The 14,650-nt window shown below is 37.9% G+C and overlaps 1 protein-coding gene across 3 annotated transcripts in view; it reads right to left on the bottom strand.

Annotated features, from left to right (window-relative positions):
• The window catches only part of SCAPER (S-phase cyclin A associated protein in the ER), a 163,747-nt gene that overhangs the window by 31,761 nt on the left and 117,336 nt on the right, over positions 1-14,650 (bottom strand). For all 3 annotated transcript variants that reach the window (XM_063346275.1, XM_063346276.1, XM_063346277.1), the window contains 2 exons: positions 8,206-8,435; positions 3,795-3,950 (listed from right to left, as the gene is read on the bottom strand). In XM_063346275.1, coding sequence (XP_063202345.1) covers positions 3,795-3,950; positions 8,206-8,435 — 386 coding nt within the window. The remainder of the gene's footprint in view (positions 1-3,794; positions 3,951-8,205; positions 8,436-14,650) is intronic.

The raw sequence follows: 14,650 nt of genomic DNA, 5'->3' as shown, positions 1-14,650 counted from the left end.
GTCTATTTAATATTTTGCTTTATTTAAGATTAATAAGAACATCTCTGCTGTCAATTCTGGCTACTGTTTCCCTTAATGGTAAGCAAAAAAGAGTTTAGCATTATCAAGGCCACAATTTTCAAGATGAACCTGACATTTGATACTTCAACTTTTACTCACCAGAGACAGAGCTCGATATTCAGATGTGCTGCATTTTATGCATTCTCACTACATATAATCATGGAATCACAGAATGTGTTGGGTTGGAAGGGACCTCTAAAGGCCATCTAGTCCAAGCCCCCTGCAGTCAGCAGGGACATCTTCAACTAGATCAGGTTGCTCAGAGCCTCATCCAGCCTGGCCTTGCATGTCTCCAGGGATGGGGCCTCCACCACCTCTCTGGGCAACCTGGGCCAGTGTTTCACCACATAATTGTTTCACCACAATACCCTATTTTCAGCTCTCATACACTTTTTTGGGGGTTTGTTGTTTTTGTTTTTTTTTTTTTTCCACTCATCCGGGAAAAAGAAGGTCTTCTCTCCATTGCTAGCAATGGGTGCAACACAGCATAAGAAAAATGGGACTTCCAGTTGGAGGTCTCGAGTCACCCTCACTGATTCTCACTGTATAAAAGATGAGGGTATAAAAAATATCAAAACAAGGTTCACATGGGGTTACAAGTTATTCAGGTTTTCAACAAATGATCTTTTATATGTATTACGCAGTGTTTGGAAAACAGGCTATCATATCTACAGCAAAACTTCATTTAAAAGAATCAATCTAGCATTTATTAGCCAGCACCAAAAATGAACATTTGAGGAGTAAGATCAATATAAAAGTTAAATCTTTTCAAAGACCTTGACCATTAATGAAAAGAAAATCCCTCTCTTATAATAAGAGATGTTTATAACATATGTTCAGAATAGATTCCCTCACTTCAATAACTTTTTATGATGTTAAAATCCTCCAATTTATGTTTCTACATTAGCAAGACTTTCCTTTATTGTATCTAATTCCATGATTTTGGACTTTTTTTTTTCCTAAGTCTACCATGGGAATAAAAAAGGTATCTTAGTTTATGTCTTAAAATTTTATCATCTACATTATATCAACCATACACCTCATTTAATATTTAATGCTGACATATATATATGATACAATTGGAGGCTATTCTCTAATAATCATTATTGTTGTGACATCTTGCCTGATGTAGACCTGCAGGTAGGTACTTGACTGAGATCTCTTCCCTGCCTATCAAATTGTTTTCCATGAATTAACTGTCCAAATAAACACTGGGTATCAATTCAGAGCTTGGTTTAGAAACATTCTGCTAAATTTGGGAGTTTAATGCAACGTTCCCATGAGGAATGCAGGAAAGTCTGGATTGACAGCTCTTCCTACATGGGAGCTCCAGAAACGGCCTAACGTACTTTGTACCCACAGGTCAAGATCTCTTAATTGTTTAAAACTTGAGTTAGAGTGTTTAACTTCCAGCCCTCTGGGGATATTGCAGATTACAGTTGCAGTAAAGTTCCTAACAGCCTGCTGCTGTCTGAAAGCAAAGGCAGAGGATCACGCAGCTCTTGGCCATTTCTAGCTCGTAAAGGATTTGAGGAACTATTATTTGGCACTGTGGATGGCTGGAGGTGGTCCCAGTGCGTTAGCCACCCAGCAGCTGCTGTCCTATCAGCTTCCCACTATGCCACTCAGTGCCGCAGCATGCTAAGATCCACACACAGTATAAACAGCATTTTATAAAAATACTCTAATGCATGTAATATGGAATGGCAACTTTTTCTATGACAAATAACAGCCTGAAATAGTTCTATCAGAAGAAACTAATTTTGTGTCCCCCACGATTACCGTCAAGGAGCGTAAAGAAGTTCTGAACCTGGAAACATTTCATATAGGGCATTACACCAAAAGAACAACTGAAAATTGCTCTTGCAAGAATGGTGAAAGCCTGATATTAATTTGGGAAAACTTCTTTTCACACAGCAGTGTCAGAGCACTGGTAGTACTTAGTAGGCTTTTTTCCTCTGGGTAACAACTTCAGAAGTTTTACGATCAGGGTGGTTACTCACTCTGATGTCCAGAGGAGTATAATACGGCATGTTTGTTTGGCGCTCAAGCCTGTATCGACTGAGTTGGAGAAGAAGAAAAGCTGGATTCTGACTGAATAGGCTGCGTTGCCTCCTACTACTGTTTACCACGAATGAAAGAGGCATCTGTATTTCTCACAAAGAGAGGCCACCTTTTGTGCTGCAAGATCACGTATCACACAACATGTACTACTGTATTGTGACATATTTAAGAATTCAATAAATTTGAGCTCTGTTTCTGCTACCTTAATCTGTGTTTGGCAATACCTTTTTCTATTTAAATCACCTTGAACACTAAGGACTTCTGTAACGCGACAGAATTACATTCTGCATTCACTTCTTAAATGAGAGTGGGCTCAGGTGATGAAAGACATTTAATTTAAACTGCCCTTCTCATCAGTTACACCAAAGCTTTTGATCTAAAAGTGAAAGACAACAGTTTTGAAACTTCCAAGTTTGTTCCTCTCATTTCTTTTCCTGCTCAAATGAACAATCCAACCTGGAAATTGAGAACAATCAGCAACTCTGGATAAAATCAAAAGCATTGCTATTATATGCAGGCAGTAATATCCGATACTTCTTGGTGTAACTGTGAAGAAAAACACTCAACCCTCCAAAATTAGTATTCTGCTACAAAGCACAGATGTTCTTGGAAAAAGTACCTGCACAGTGCCTTATTATTTTGGGTTGTGAAGCTCTGTATTATTGGGGTGAAGCGTGCGCCTGCTCCAGAAATGGCAAATGTTATATTACTCACTCTCGTAGCTACAACTATTATTCCACTAAGAGAAGGGTGATTTTCTTTTTTTTTTTGTATGCATTTGACTTTTGGCAGCACTGTCCTGGAATGTAAAATGCCAAGTTGGCAGCTTTCAGAAAGGGAAATTTCAGTAAGTCGGGATGGTCTCTTTGGGCTCATATTTCTTGCAGTTCTTTTTCCATGTGCCTTTGTCCCCGAGTTACCAGCAACAGCTCTTACCTACAGCTTTTTTTCTTATTTTATGCTTTATTAACTCTAGTTTTTCAACCCTAGCACCCTTTAGGAATTCATTGTAAAGTTCTGTCAGGTTTTGTCTTTTCCTGAAATGTGTAACATTTTAACAGTAGTAAGCTCTAGTATATGCACCCCAAAGCTCTGAAATTTTGAGTCTGACAGTGTCAGGCTCTCCTAAGTTGTAGATTACAGAAGTCCAGATTTGCTGGCAGACACATACCTCATGCTCTCTCCCCACAACCCTGCTCAGGTTACGATAACAAACATTTTGCATTAGAAAATTCCCTGACAAATCTAGTAATACTTTACAGAAAATATAATTCCCTTACTAACAGCAGGGAATTAAAGAATAAGACCGCTCCAGAGACAAATCAATTAAGAGTTGATTTTAGTTGATAATAAAATACCTCTTGAAGTCCTTAGGACCGGACATTTAAAATTAGTAGTGATAAAACCCTCTCTGTAATGAGTAAAGGAGATAAAGTTTGCAATTCTGATAAATGACTTACAAGAATCAAGACTCAGTGCAGGCAACTAATTACAGTTCAACGGTGCAAGGGTGAGCCCTGTTTCTTTACCAGTTATTCCTGTGTGACTGAGAACAGTTCTGTTTAACAGCCTCATCAGAATGCTCGCTTCCGTGAACACGGTGTTGGCACAGGGTTACAACAGCTGCTGCCTGAAGAACACATTACAGACGACAGACCAAGGGCACCTACCTTCCATTGACAGCAAAACAGAGTTGACATATTCCATGCAACACCGCTGTGGCATTCTGTAGAAAAGTTGCTATTTTGGGATTCTCATCAACAGGGCCTTGAACGGAGAGGAAACAGCAACACAGCTTGTCTATCAATCCTATGTTCACCACGTAACTAGAAACAGAGGAAAAACTGTATTAAAAAAAATAGTCCCATGCCAGTTTTGGTAACTTTGCAAAGGAAGTAATTTCTGCTTCTCTGCTACCAAACCATACAAAATACAGGTTGTGATTACTTAAATACTCTTTCCAAAAGGCTGCCTCAACAAAACAATTCAAATTACAATAACTTCAGATCTGGCTCTCTCTAACTATCAGTAGTTTTTGTTAAGAGATCTGTCTGCTGTAGGATAATTTGTATTATACTGCACAAGAAAGATGACTGTAAATGTTTATTTTACCATACTCCTAGAGGGACAATGGAATTTTGCCATAGTTAAATGATTTATAATAATCTTGATAGCTCTGCAACAGCACAATTTCTTTTTAGCATGAAGAGATAAACTTCATAGAACACACTAATTCAAGACGACAATGACGTTACCCAGATAATGTTTTATTGCAATATGTATATCATAACAACTACTGCCCAGTTGTCGGGGTTTTTTTCCTTTTTAAAATATACGCAACGGTTAAGAGACTAATAGAACGTGCAGGTAACAACCTTCTACCATTAGTACAGAAGGATCAGGATCAGAAAGCCTTCTCAGGAGCTCAGCCAAAACTCAACAGAGGAAAAACACGTCAGTGACTTTCTTTTTTAAACTGAAAACTCCTCTTTTTTTTTTTATTATCAGAGTAGATCATCATTGCTGATCATCAGATCACTGCTGCTGAAGTTTCTTCTTCGAATTTCTAATAGCATGGAAATCCATGCCAAAAAATTTCCTGTTTGTCCCTGTACCAACATCTCTCTGTCCACACCAGGTTCTCTCATACTTTGATCATTACTAACTCCACTTAAACTATGCACACAGATAATTTTTTTTGCCACGTCACTTTGCTGATATCACCTAACTTCGCATACTTTCCTTTTTCTACCACAAACATCCAGCTTCTCAGACTTTACTCCAGCCCAACTGTTCATTCTGCTGACTTCTGTGAAATAACTTCCTTTGGGGAGACAAATATCTTGCTGCAACCACCTCCTTCTTCTCATCACCCTCTAATTTTCTTTGTACTTTCCTCCACTCTTATCAAGTGGGAGAAACTTCTTGTCAAAATGAGAAGAACTGCTATTATATCCTGTGCCTCCACCTGATTTCATAGACATGGGGAACCAATTGCTTTCAGACGCCATCAACTGATTCACCATTTTTACACTGGTAGTCTACACTAAACCATCCTGTTATTAGTAGTACTCCATCCTGCCAGCTGTTCTGTCTGCTATTGTCAAGTCCCTTTGTTAGAGATTGCCTCTTAGAGAAGCTCCTTGATATGGGAACACCACCGGCTGTATGTTGCCATAATATCAAGACCACTCTGACTTCACTAAGTATGGAACTTTATTAAAAAGTACTGTTTCTAGTAAATAAATGATACTGATTTGATAAGGCTTGTCACAGGAAGTGTACAAGTATTTATTAAAAAAACCTATTCCCTCAGTCTGATTTTGAAAAAACAGGAATTTTTAAGATTAGGAAGAAAACCTCTCCACTTTTCAGACAGTGTCGCTGCTCAAAGACTAATCTCTCTTTGGGGCTAGAAGCTAGACTTTCTGCCAAGTTTACCCTGCTGACACAAAGCTTTCAGAAGCAATTAAGAATAAAAATACACTGGATATAAAGCAAGAAGTCTACCTGAAGTATGAAAGATTTTGAAAGCTGCTGAAGTATAGCAGTTAAAAACACTTAAAGACGAAGGAAGGTTATTAATTGCACACTCGTTGCTCAGGTAAGTTTGTTGTATTTAGCAACAGGAAAGGTTACCAGCATTAGGTTTCTTGCAGATTTTGATCTAAGCAATCCCCCAATCATACAGGTGATATTAGCAGAATATCCCGTATTAGCAGAATAATTGCAGGAACACAGCTGGGTGTTAGATACATCACGCTCACAGAGAAATGCCGAGTGCCAGAAATCTCTCGGTGAAACAGCAGGGAAGAGGGAAAACTAAATAAAATACAGCTAATACTGATAGATGATTACTCACAAAAAGGCACAACCGTTCTTGTCAATATTCTCTTCCTTTTTCCCTGGGAACCCCTCTACAGTCTGACTGACATCTGCAGAACATGTTCATTGTCCCCCTTCCTTTACACCCGCACCTGGATACAAAGCGGCTGCTCTCTTGGCAGAGAAGAAATGGATGAGAGTTTTCAGTCGACCAGAACTATTCTTTAATGGCATCCGGAGACAATGAGAAGATGCATGAAGCACTCCTTTCCTTGAAGAATTGAGCATACAGACAAGTGGAATGTCAAAGTTCTCTAATCTATTGCCTCCATCTCCAAGGCATTTTACCCATGGTAGCATAGTTCTGATAATTTGGCTACCCTTTTGATACCCTGAGAGTGGGTAGATAATTGTTGTTTATGCATCAGGTCTAGCAGCCCCCAACAGAAAAAAAATGATTTCACCTTTCCTCTTTCTTCCCCCATCTTCCTAAAACTCTCATTTAATCAACTCCTCAAGGACATATGATACAATCACCTGGAGGTGAAAGATTCTCATTAATAATAGAATTTGTCTGTTTTTGACTAGTTTAAAATGCCCTCTCTCTTTTTTTCCTAATTGCACTATTACCTTGTCATCGTGTCTTTCATTCTCCATTTATAACCAGATCCCCTAAAGTGCCTCAGGTGAGGGACCTAGTTGGATTCTCATGTATCTTCTTATCTTAAGGGTATGCCTGTGCTTGGCCCAGTCAGTGTCAGATGTCCGTTCAGCACAAATATCAATAAGCAGACCTCCCACCCTCCCATTCATAAATGCAGAGAATACAACAGCCTGAAATTTCACACTCTTTCAAAACCTGTTTGGGGAGAAGGTGGGTTACATGAGAACAATAAAGTTTTAGAGGTCACTGGTATCTATGACAACTATTTGTTTTGCTTTCCTCCTCCAGCTGTTTTTTTTTGTATCCATCAGCATCATACCAGACTTCGAGAAGTCAGAAGATGCTCACTGTGACACATTTTCATTAACATACAAACAGAATTTCATTTCTTCAGAAGGCTCAAGATGTATTGATGATTATTTATATATTTTACTAGTGAAACTATACACTTTTACCAAGTCTAATATATTGTTGGATATATATTACTTTTATATATATTAATATATAAAAATATATATTAATATACCTAGCTTCAAGTGTTTTTACCAGAGAATTAGCAAGTTTCAAGTAAAAATGAGCAAAACAATGTATTCTCTTTTAATCTGTTACAAACCACTAAGTTATTTTGATTGAAATTTTGCTCAAGAAACATACTTAGAAAATAAGATGGCTATTAAAATACAGCTGCATTATAAAAGCTGAAATCAGATTATAGGAATTACTGGGTAATGTTTATAATAGGAAGTACGTATTTTACGGTGAGCTTATATGAATGCATTTATGATATGCAGGACCATGCTGGCGATGAGCATACACAGTTAGTGTAGAGAACTGACAGTAAATAATCATAGAATCATAGGGTTGGAAGAGACCCCTGGAGATCATCCAGTCCAACCCCCTGCCAGAGCAGGGTCACCCAGAGCAGGTTACACACAGGAATGCATCCAGGCGGGTTTGGAATGTCTCCAGAGACAGAGACTCCACCACCTCTCTGGGCAGCCTGTGCCAGGGCTCTGACACCGTCACAGGAAAGAAGTTCCTCCTCATGTTTAGGTGGAACTTCCTATGCTCAAGTTTGTGCCTGTTACCTCTTGTCCTGTCGCTGGGCACCACTGAAAAGAGCCTGGCCCCATCCTCCTGACACCCACCCTTTAAGTATTTATAAGATCCCCCCCTCAGTCGTCTTTTTTCCAGACTGAAAAGACCCAAATCCCTCAGCCTTTCTTCACAAGAGAGGTGTTCCAGTCCCCTAATCATCTTGGTAGCTCTCTGCTGCACCCTCTCCAGCAGTTCCCTGTCCCTGAAAATATGGGAGCTGACTCCTAGGTAATTAGGAGAAGAAAGTGATGGAAAGAACACAAAAAAACCAAGTCCAAAATTAAAAGACACATGGTTTTCTGTATTTCTGCATCTGCATATTTTTGAAGAACATTTTTGTTTGAGAATACAGCGTTTCAAAAGTCTTCTTGACTATGGACACAAACTACTCTTACTAAGTTAAGAGTTAAAGTAGTTTGTTCCTTCTTAAATCATTGCAAATTTCTTTCTCAGTAGTGAAGAAGTTTACAGAAGTTTCACTATTTTTTTTTAACCTGATCAGGTCTTGGACTCTGCTGTTGAAGGCTTCCACTTGCGAGGATTTACTTTTCACTTCCTGTAGTATCTTCAGTGCAGCAGAGTGGTTGTTTCCATCTGGGAACCTGGAGATTAGACATCTGAAAATCACAGCAGTTATCCTCAGAAGTCCTGTTGTTAAATCTTCAAATACCTGCTTATTTGCACTTCTGCCTGAAGTAGCATTATGGTCATCTGGAACACTAACCTAAGTAAAGAAAAAATAAAAAAAGAGAAAACAACCAGAATTCAGTAAAAAAAAAATAAAACGAGGTTTGTAGAAAAGCTCTAGAAATTTGCATATGAGTACATCAAAATAATAATAAAGTAGCATATTCTAGCAGTACTGATGGACATTAAAGCATTTCAGGTACAAGAAAAGGTCTATACCCCTTATGCAGATAATACAAGCTGAAACAGAATAAATCAAGTCAAAACAGCGCTTAGTGCATGAGAACTAAAGGAAGCCTTATAGCAGCAGAGTATTTCATTAGTATGATTCTGCTGTCCTTATGCATACACAAGATTTTTGATGAGTCACTAGCAAAAACAATTAATTATTTTTTAAACTTGACTTCACTTAAATGACCTACTGAGATGGTTCATATTGACTACTACAACATGTTACCATGAAGATCTACTAAATGTCTCGGATACACAAAGCGTCCAGTTATACAGAAGAAAGAGCTATTTTCTGTGGAAGGAATAGCATTTACTGTTGGATGGTATTCCCCTACTTGACTTTGGAAAACCACTTCTCAGTCGAGCAGTTTACTACTGAAGCTAACCCAAAGTAGCTAAGTATTTCACAGAGCTAAGTACTCCTCAAAGGCAAGAAGACCCTTAAGGCACGGCTCCAAATCTTTCTTTGATTCACATTTCTCTTATCCATCTTTTTTCAAATAGAAAGAGAACTTCTAAATCTTCCAAAGTCTACAAAAACAGAGAGAGTCCTGATTTTGTAAAAAATCAACGGCCGCTGAAGTAGAAATTTCTGCCAGGGAGGGAAAGAGGCACATAACCTCGCCCCATCCTGACTAAATATGATGTGAAGAATCTAACCCCTGCCCCCCCTCCAAAAAAAACCCCTCAAACAGACCAACTCAAAAAACAATGAAGGAACTATCTGAGAAGACAGAAAAACTGCACAAATTCTAGGGCACGACCTGCCATACTGGAACATCATAAAGGATGACATGAATAATACAGTTCTAAAAGATGCATTGGGAAATGCTGTCCACCCACAAATCTCAAATTAGGCACTGGGAAAGTCTGAGCGCTTTTACAGATACCTTCGTATTTTAACTATTAAGGAGACCAGGAAAAACCTGTCCCATGAATAAGACCTGAGCATCTCAATACAAAACATCACCTGATGACCATCGCACTTGTCCATCAGATGTCAGTCACCTGTCAGTCACGTCTGAAACACAACCTGCAGTTCTCTCTCAACAGACCTCAGAGGAATGGAATTGCATTTTTCTAAATCATTAAAATAGAGCCCCCTCCTTAAAAAGACACTGAAGTTGAGATGTACAACACCTAAATCTGAAGGCAAATCTACACGCAGGACACAGATCTGGAAGGATATTCTCACGGAGAGTATATTTTTTTAAAAATTTTTCAGTTTACTTTCTTTTTTCATTTTTGCAGTCCAAGATAATTTAAATCAGCTGAAAATGGTGCCCTATAATGATCAAACAGTGAGTGAAATGTGTGTGGAAGTCCTGCAGTTCTACAGGCAGAATACTGGCAGACAGATGCACCAACCAAGACTCGGGGCTCCCGCGTACATTCACTGGGCTGAACGCTGCTGGACTCCCCCTACCCACAGACCTCCGTGGAGCCGACTTGATGAAACAGCTTGAGGCTTTCAACACTGTAATTAATAATCAATATTGGCTGAAATTTTATTTTCATTCCAGGTTAAAACCATTTACATGAAAGGGGGGCCACAGAGAATCACTCCTCCCTGTATAGGTATCAGGAGGGATTTGGTAACACTTGGTGACAAAGAACAACATGCACATTTCTTTATTATTCATTAGCTCTGAGCCTTGTGTTGGTACTTAAAACTCATTGTAATAGTCTGTTTCTGGTGACGAGCCAAGTGAGCAAGTGAGACGTCTTTAGCTGCTTATTCAAGTTCAATAGGAAAAATAATATTATGTTGCTCCAGTAACTTCTGTTGACTAAAATAATTCATGCCTAATGATTTTAATTGCCTACCGAAATAGATGGATTAAGCTTTGCAACGTATAAATCAATTTAAATGTGTGGACTTTCTACTAGGAACACCAAGTTTTAAAAATTGGTAACAAATGCTACTCACTGCTTTTTCACCAAAGAAAAAAAATTACATATAACTTATTTCTTAAAAGATTTAATCATATTTTGCAGAAGAGCCTTCCATTTCCTGTAGTGAACGGTTCTATAAACAGATAATGTCTATTTTTGTATTCTAGTTGAATGCACACGAGAACTCTATTTTCTAAGTATATAGCCCTTCGCTACACAAGTTCACGCTTTAATTAAAACTGTTCTTTCCAATTTGTAAAATAAACAGATCTGGCACTCTTAATACAATCATTTATTCCAGAGCTGATTTTTCACATTTGATTTTTGGAGAAAGTGTGCATGTATTAATATAAAGTGAGAACAAATATGGGTTTTATACTGCGTATGTGAAAGAGGAGATAGAAGGAAATACTGTTTTACAGAAACTGGGTAAATTTGAACATAATTCCTACCTTTAATATTTTCCATTTATACGAACAAAGATCAGCTCTTTTACTGAAGAAGTAATTAATGGGATAGTGTGAAAATGTGTTGAGATTTATGTTCAAAATTAATTGGGGTGCTTGCAGAAGTGATGTGTTACTTCGCTTGTTGATTATTATATCAAGCAAGGGGGTAGGAAATCTTAAGATTTAATGGTGTAATTATGAAAGCTTTCAAGCTCTGGTTTCTTTGTGTTGATTACACAAGGAGTTAATGATATTCAGAGAAACTGTGTTTGTTGAACATGGGCTTTGGATGAGTAAATGTTAAAGCATTCCATGTTTTTATTTCTGAGGCTTAATAGGTTTAACAGTTTAACTGACACAAATCTACAAGTCACTTAAACTGATTTGTCAAGTAATTGGTATAAAACATTTCTAAATCATAAAGGAAAAACAGGAAAAATGTACCTGTTGTTCAATTATTTGACACATCCAACATCTCAAGGCTATTTCAGCATTTATGATGACTGCCTATGGGCCTAATCAAGACTCCTATTTTTCTTAAATCAGTTCTTGAAACCGAACACTGATGACCAGACTCAGCTCTGGTGGAGTCTCCATACAAATGTTCAGCCCTTCAGCAGAGAATTCCCCTTGTGTAGGGATTCCCTTGCTTGTGCAGAGCTGCCATAAGCTCTTCAGCTCTGCCCAGCATCTAGGACTTAATCCTGCAAGATGCTGAACAATATGGCCCCAATCCAGTAAAGCACTCAGGCACACATTTAAAGTAGCTGAAAATGTTACTCCATTCTGACTCATGTCACCAAACCCACCTCTGCATATCACAGCACTTTATTTTTGTGCTAACAAAAAAAAAAATACAGTTTCCAGTTAGAAACATAGAGCTTTATTATCGAAAACTCATTTATGTTTTCATTTGTCTTGTAAAAAGCATAATCCTTCACAGCCGTAAAAAACGTTAAATATAGAGCCGCTAAACCTAAACGGAAAACCTTTTGAAGCACCCAATTTCTGTATTTTGGTCACTTATGTTGTATTCTTCTCCTGCTAACAGTGGTGATTTTGTGCTTCTTGCACATGAAAGTCATTGGGCTTGCTTCAAAAAGGCTCTGGAAAACATATACTTTCAAAATAGTATCTATCAGGTGTCAGACCTTCTACATAGTAACTAGTGAACTAAAGAAATGGAAATGGCCTGGGAAGCCTATGGGCTTGAGATGGTGCAGAAGGTTCCACTTTTTAAATTCCCTACCCTTAAATACTTTAGTAAGTCATTATTATACTGCAGTAAGTCATTATTTCTCCCATTATTACAGATCCCAGCTCTACTTTCAAGATTTACTACAGGATTAACACACTGGCTTCCTACTGAAGCAAACAGACAAAATATAAGTTTTTGGTCTTTTAAAAGTTACATTATTAAAAAGGAAGAAAAAGTTTTTGCGCTTTTTTTACGTTGCCAACACTGACTGAATGGCATTAAAATGACCCGATCCACAGAGCCTGACATCTACCCGAGGAACTTTTTTGCCAACCTCGATACTTCCAGATGCTGGTCCTCAGGTCTCCAACTAGAATCGAAACCAGAAGGAGAGCAGATTTTTTCAGATGTCCCAGTGACCTGGAAGGTAGAACTGCCCCCCACCCGTCTCGTTATGAGGGACTGGGGCAGTGTCAGTGCCACAAGCGCTGAAGGCCATGGAGACAGAACGTCATTTCAAAATGCACCACAACAGCCGACAAGCACGGACATGCCTTTGATTTTACACTTGTCATAATCACTGCAAACAAACACGAAGCTGCCTTACTTGTTGCAGTATGGAAGATTCAAAAACTGACTACAAATGGTTAAGAAAGTACCAACTCCAATAGGACGTATAATGTCATTTTGAAGCACACAAATTAAATGGCAGTACGTGCCAGTAAAGAAATAGTGGAGAAAAATCACTTCACTGTGACTAGATAGACAGATTAACTTAAACTCAATCAAAGTGATTGCACTTCATGAGTAAAATTTCATAGGCCGTTTACTTACAATGCAGTCCAGATTTAAGCACTGTATTTCGGAGAAGAAAAATGTAATGAGCAACTCACTTTTGATCTCTGCATTTATTTGATCTCCGTTTACATTGCAACGTTCATTTCAGATGTTTTCATGTTCACTCATGATGTTTTATTTAGATTTTTCAGATACTACGCATTTAAAGATTGCCTTAAAATAAATCATAGTGATCCAGTTTGAATTTTTCAAAATTTCAACCAGAGCTATAAATGGCAACCAACTCTGGCAAGTCAGACTGCTGGGGAGAGAGGGGCAAGACTTTTCTGTCTTTTTTTTTTTTGGCTTTTCAATTCTGAAATCAAGCATATATGTTGCAGGTTTACCTAAAATTATCTACTCAAAGGAAAAAAAATAATCTGATTTTAGCCTTTGGCAATTAATCTTAAACAGAAAGAAAAACAGCTTAAAATTTTTATTGCATGTGGAGGATATTAGCAATAAGGCACATGAATAAATAAAGTGCATAGCAGTGACTACCTTAAGCTAGTCATTTGCAATTCTATGTTGCATGCAATTGAAAATGAAGCACGAAAGAATCCATGTAATTTTGCATATTTATGTGAACAAAGAAATATAACAACAAAAATGTCTTAATATCTACTTCTTAATGAGTATTGATTTGCATTATGCTTAACTGGTGACAGCAGGTATACCACGACGGAAAAGATCACAATGAATGAACAAAACCTTCTAAGAGTTTTTACTGGGCAAGGTGATCTTGTCCAGCTTGTTATCCTCAAAAGCTTTTTGAAATTACCCTTTGATCTATCTGAGAACACATAGTTGGAAAACAAACTGTCATGCTTTTCTTATCATGAAATCATAAAAGGATTTCATACCCAAAAAAACACCCAAACCCCCAATCTGTTTACTAAACAGATAAAATTATTTACAAATGCAGGCACAGATATGTATGGTTTATATACATGGCTTTTTCAGATACCTTCACGGAAAAATACATGACAGCTGTCACTTGACTAGAAAAAAACCCCCAAGCAAAATAAAAAGGTATCCTTACATGTTTACAGCTCCATGTGATTGTTTCTTTCAGCACGAAACCTTCCAAAATATACGATTAGAAAAGTGTTCATTATTTCACAACTATCCTCTAGGTACAGGAGCCAAAGAAGAGCAGAGCTAGCAGTCTGTAGATAAATGAAGTTACAAGAGGAGCACACAAGATCTACGACTGCAGATGGGAAGGTTTGATCCACTGACCACCGAAAGCAGGAGCCAGGCTACTACTGACCTCAACAGACACTGACTTAGGCACTGCCTGAGCTGTAAGGAGGCTCTGGAAAGGAAAATGGTACGTAAAGTCTACAGAAGGTTTCCTACCAGTTTGTTTGGGTATGAGATACAGGAAAGTCACTTTTAATAATTAACTTGGGCAGGCTTGATGTCACAAAAAATAAGAAACACACTACATTTGTTATTCTACCATTTCCCATTGGTACCCAAACTTTCATTGGAGAAATTTATTTTTTTTATATAATTCTTCAAGTAATATTTTGAGGAGAAAAATGTTACACCTATGTAAAGAAAAATGAGCATTTTGTCACCAATGAGGAGAGACTGTTTTAAATTTTGTTTTTAAAATGTATAGTTCTGAGTTTT

This window comes from Chroicocephalus ridibundus, chromosome 9 (genome assembly GCF_963924245.1).
Source record: "Chroicocephalus ridibundus chromosome 9, bChrRid1.1, whole genome shotgun sequence".
Taxonomy (NCBI): domain Eukaryota; kingdom Metazoa; phylum Chordata; class Aves; order Charadriiformes; family Laridae; genus Chroicocephalus; species Chroicocephalus ridibundus.
Note: the sequence above shows the minus strand (reverse complement) of the source record. Positions and strands in the feature narration are given on the sequence as shown.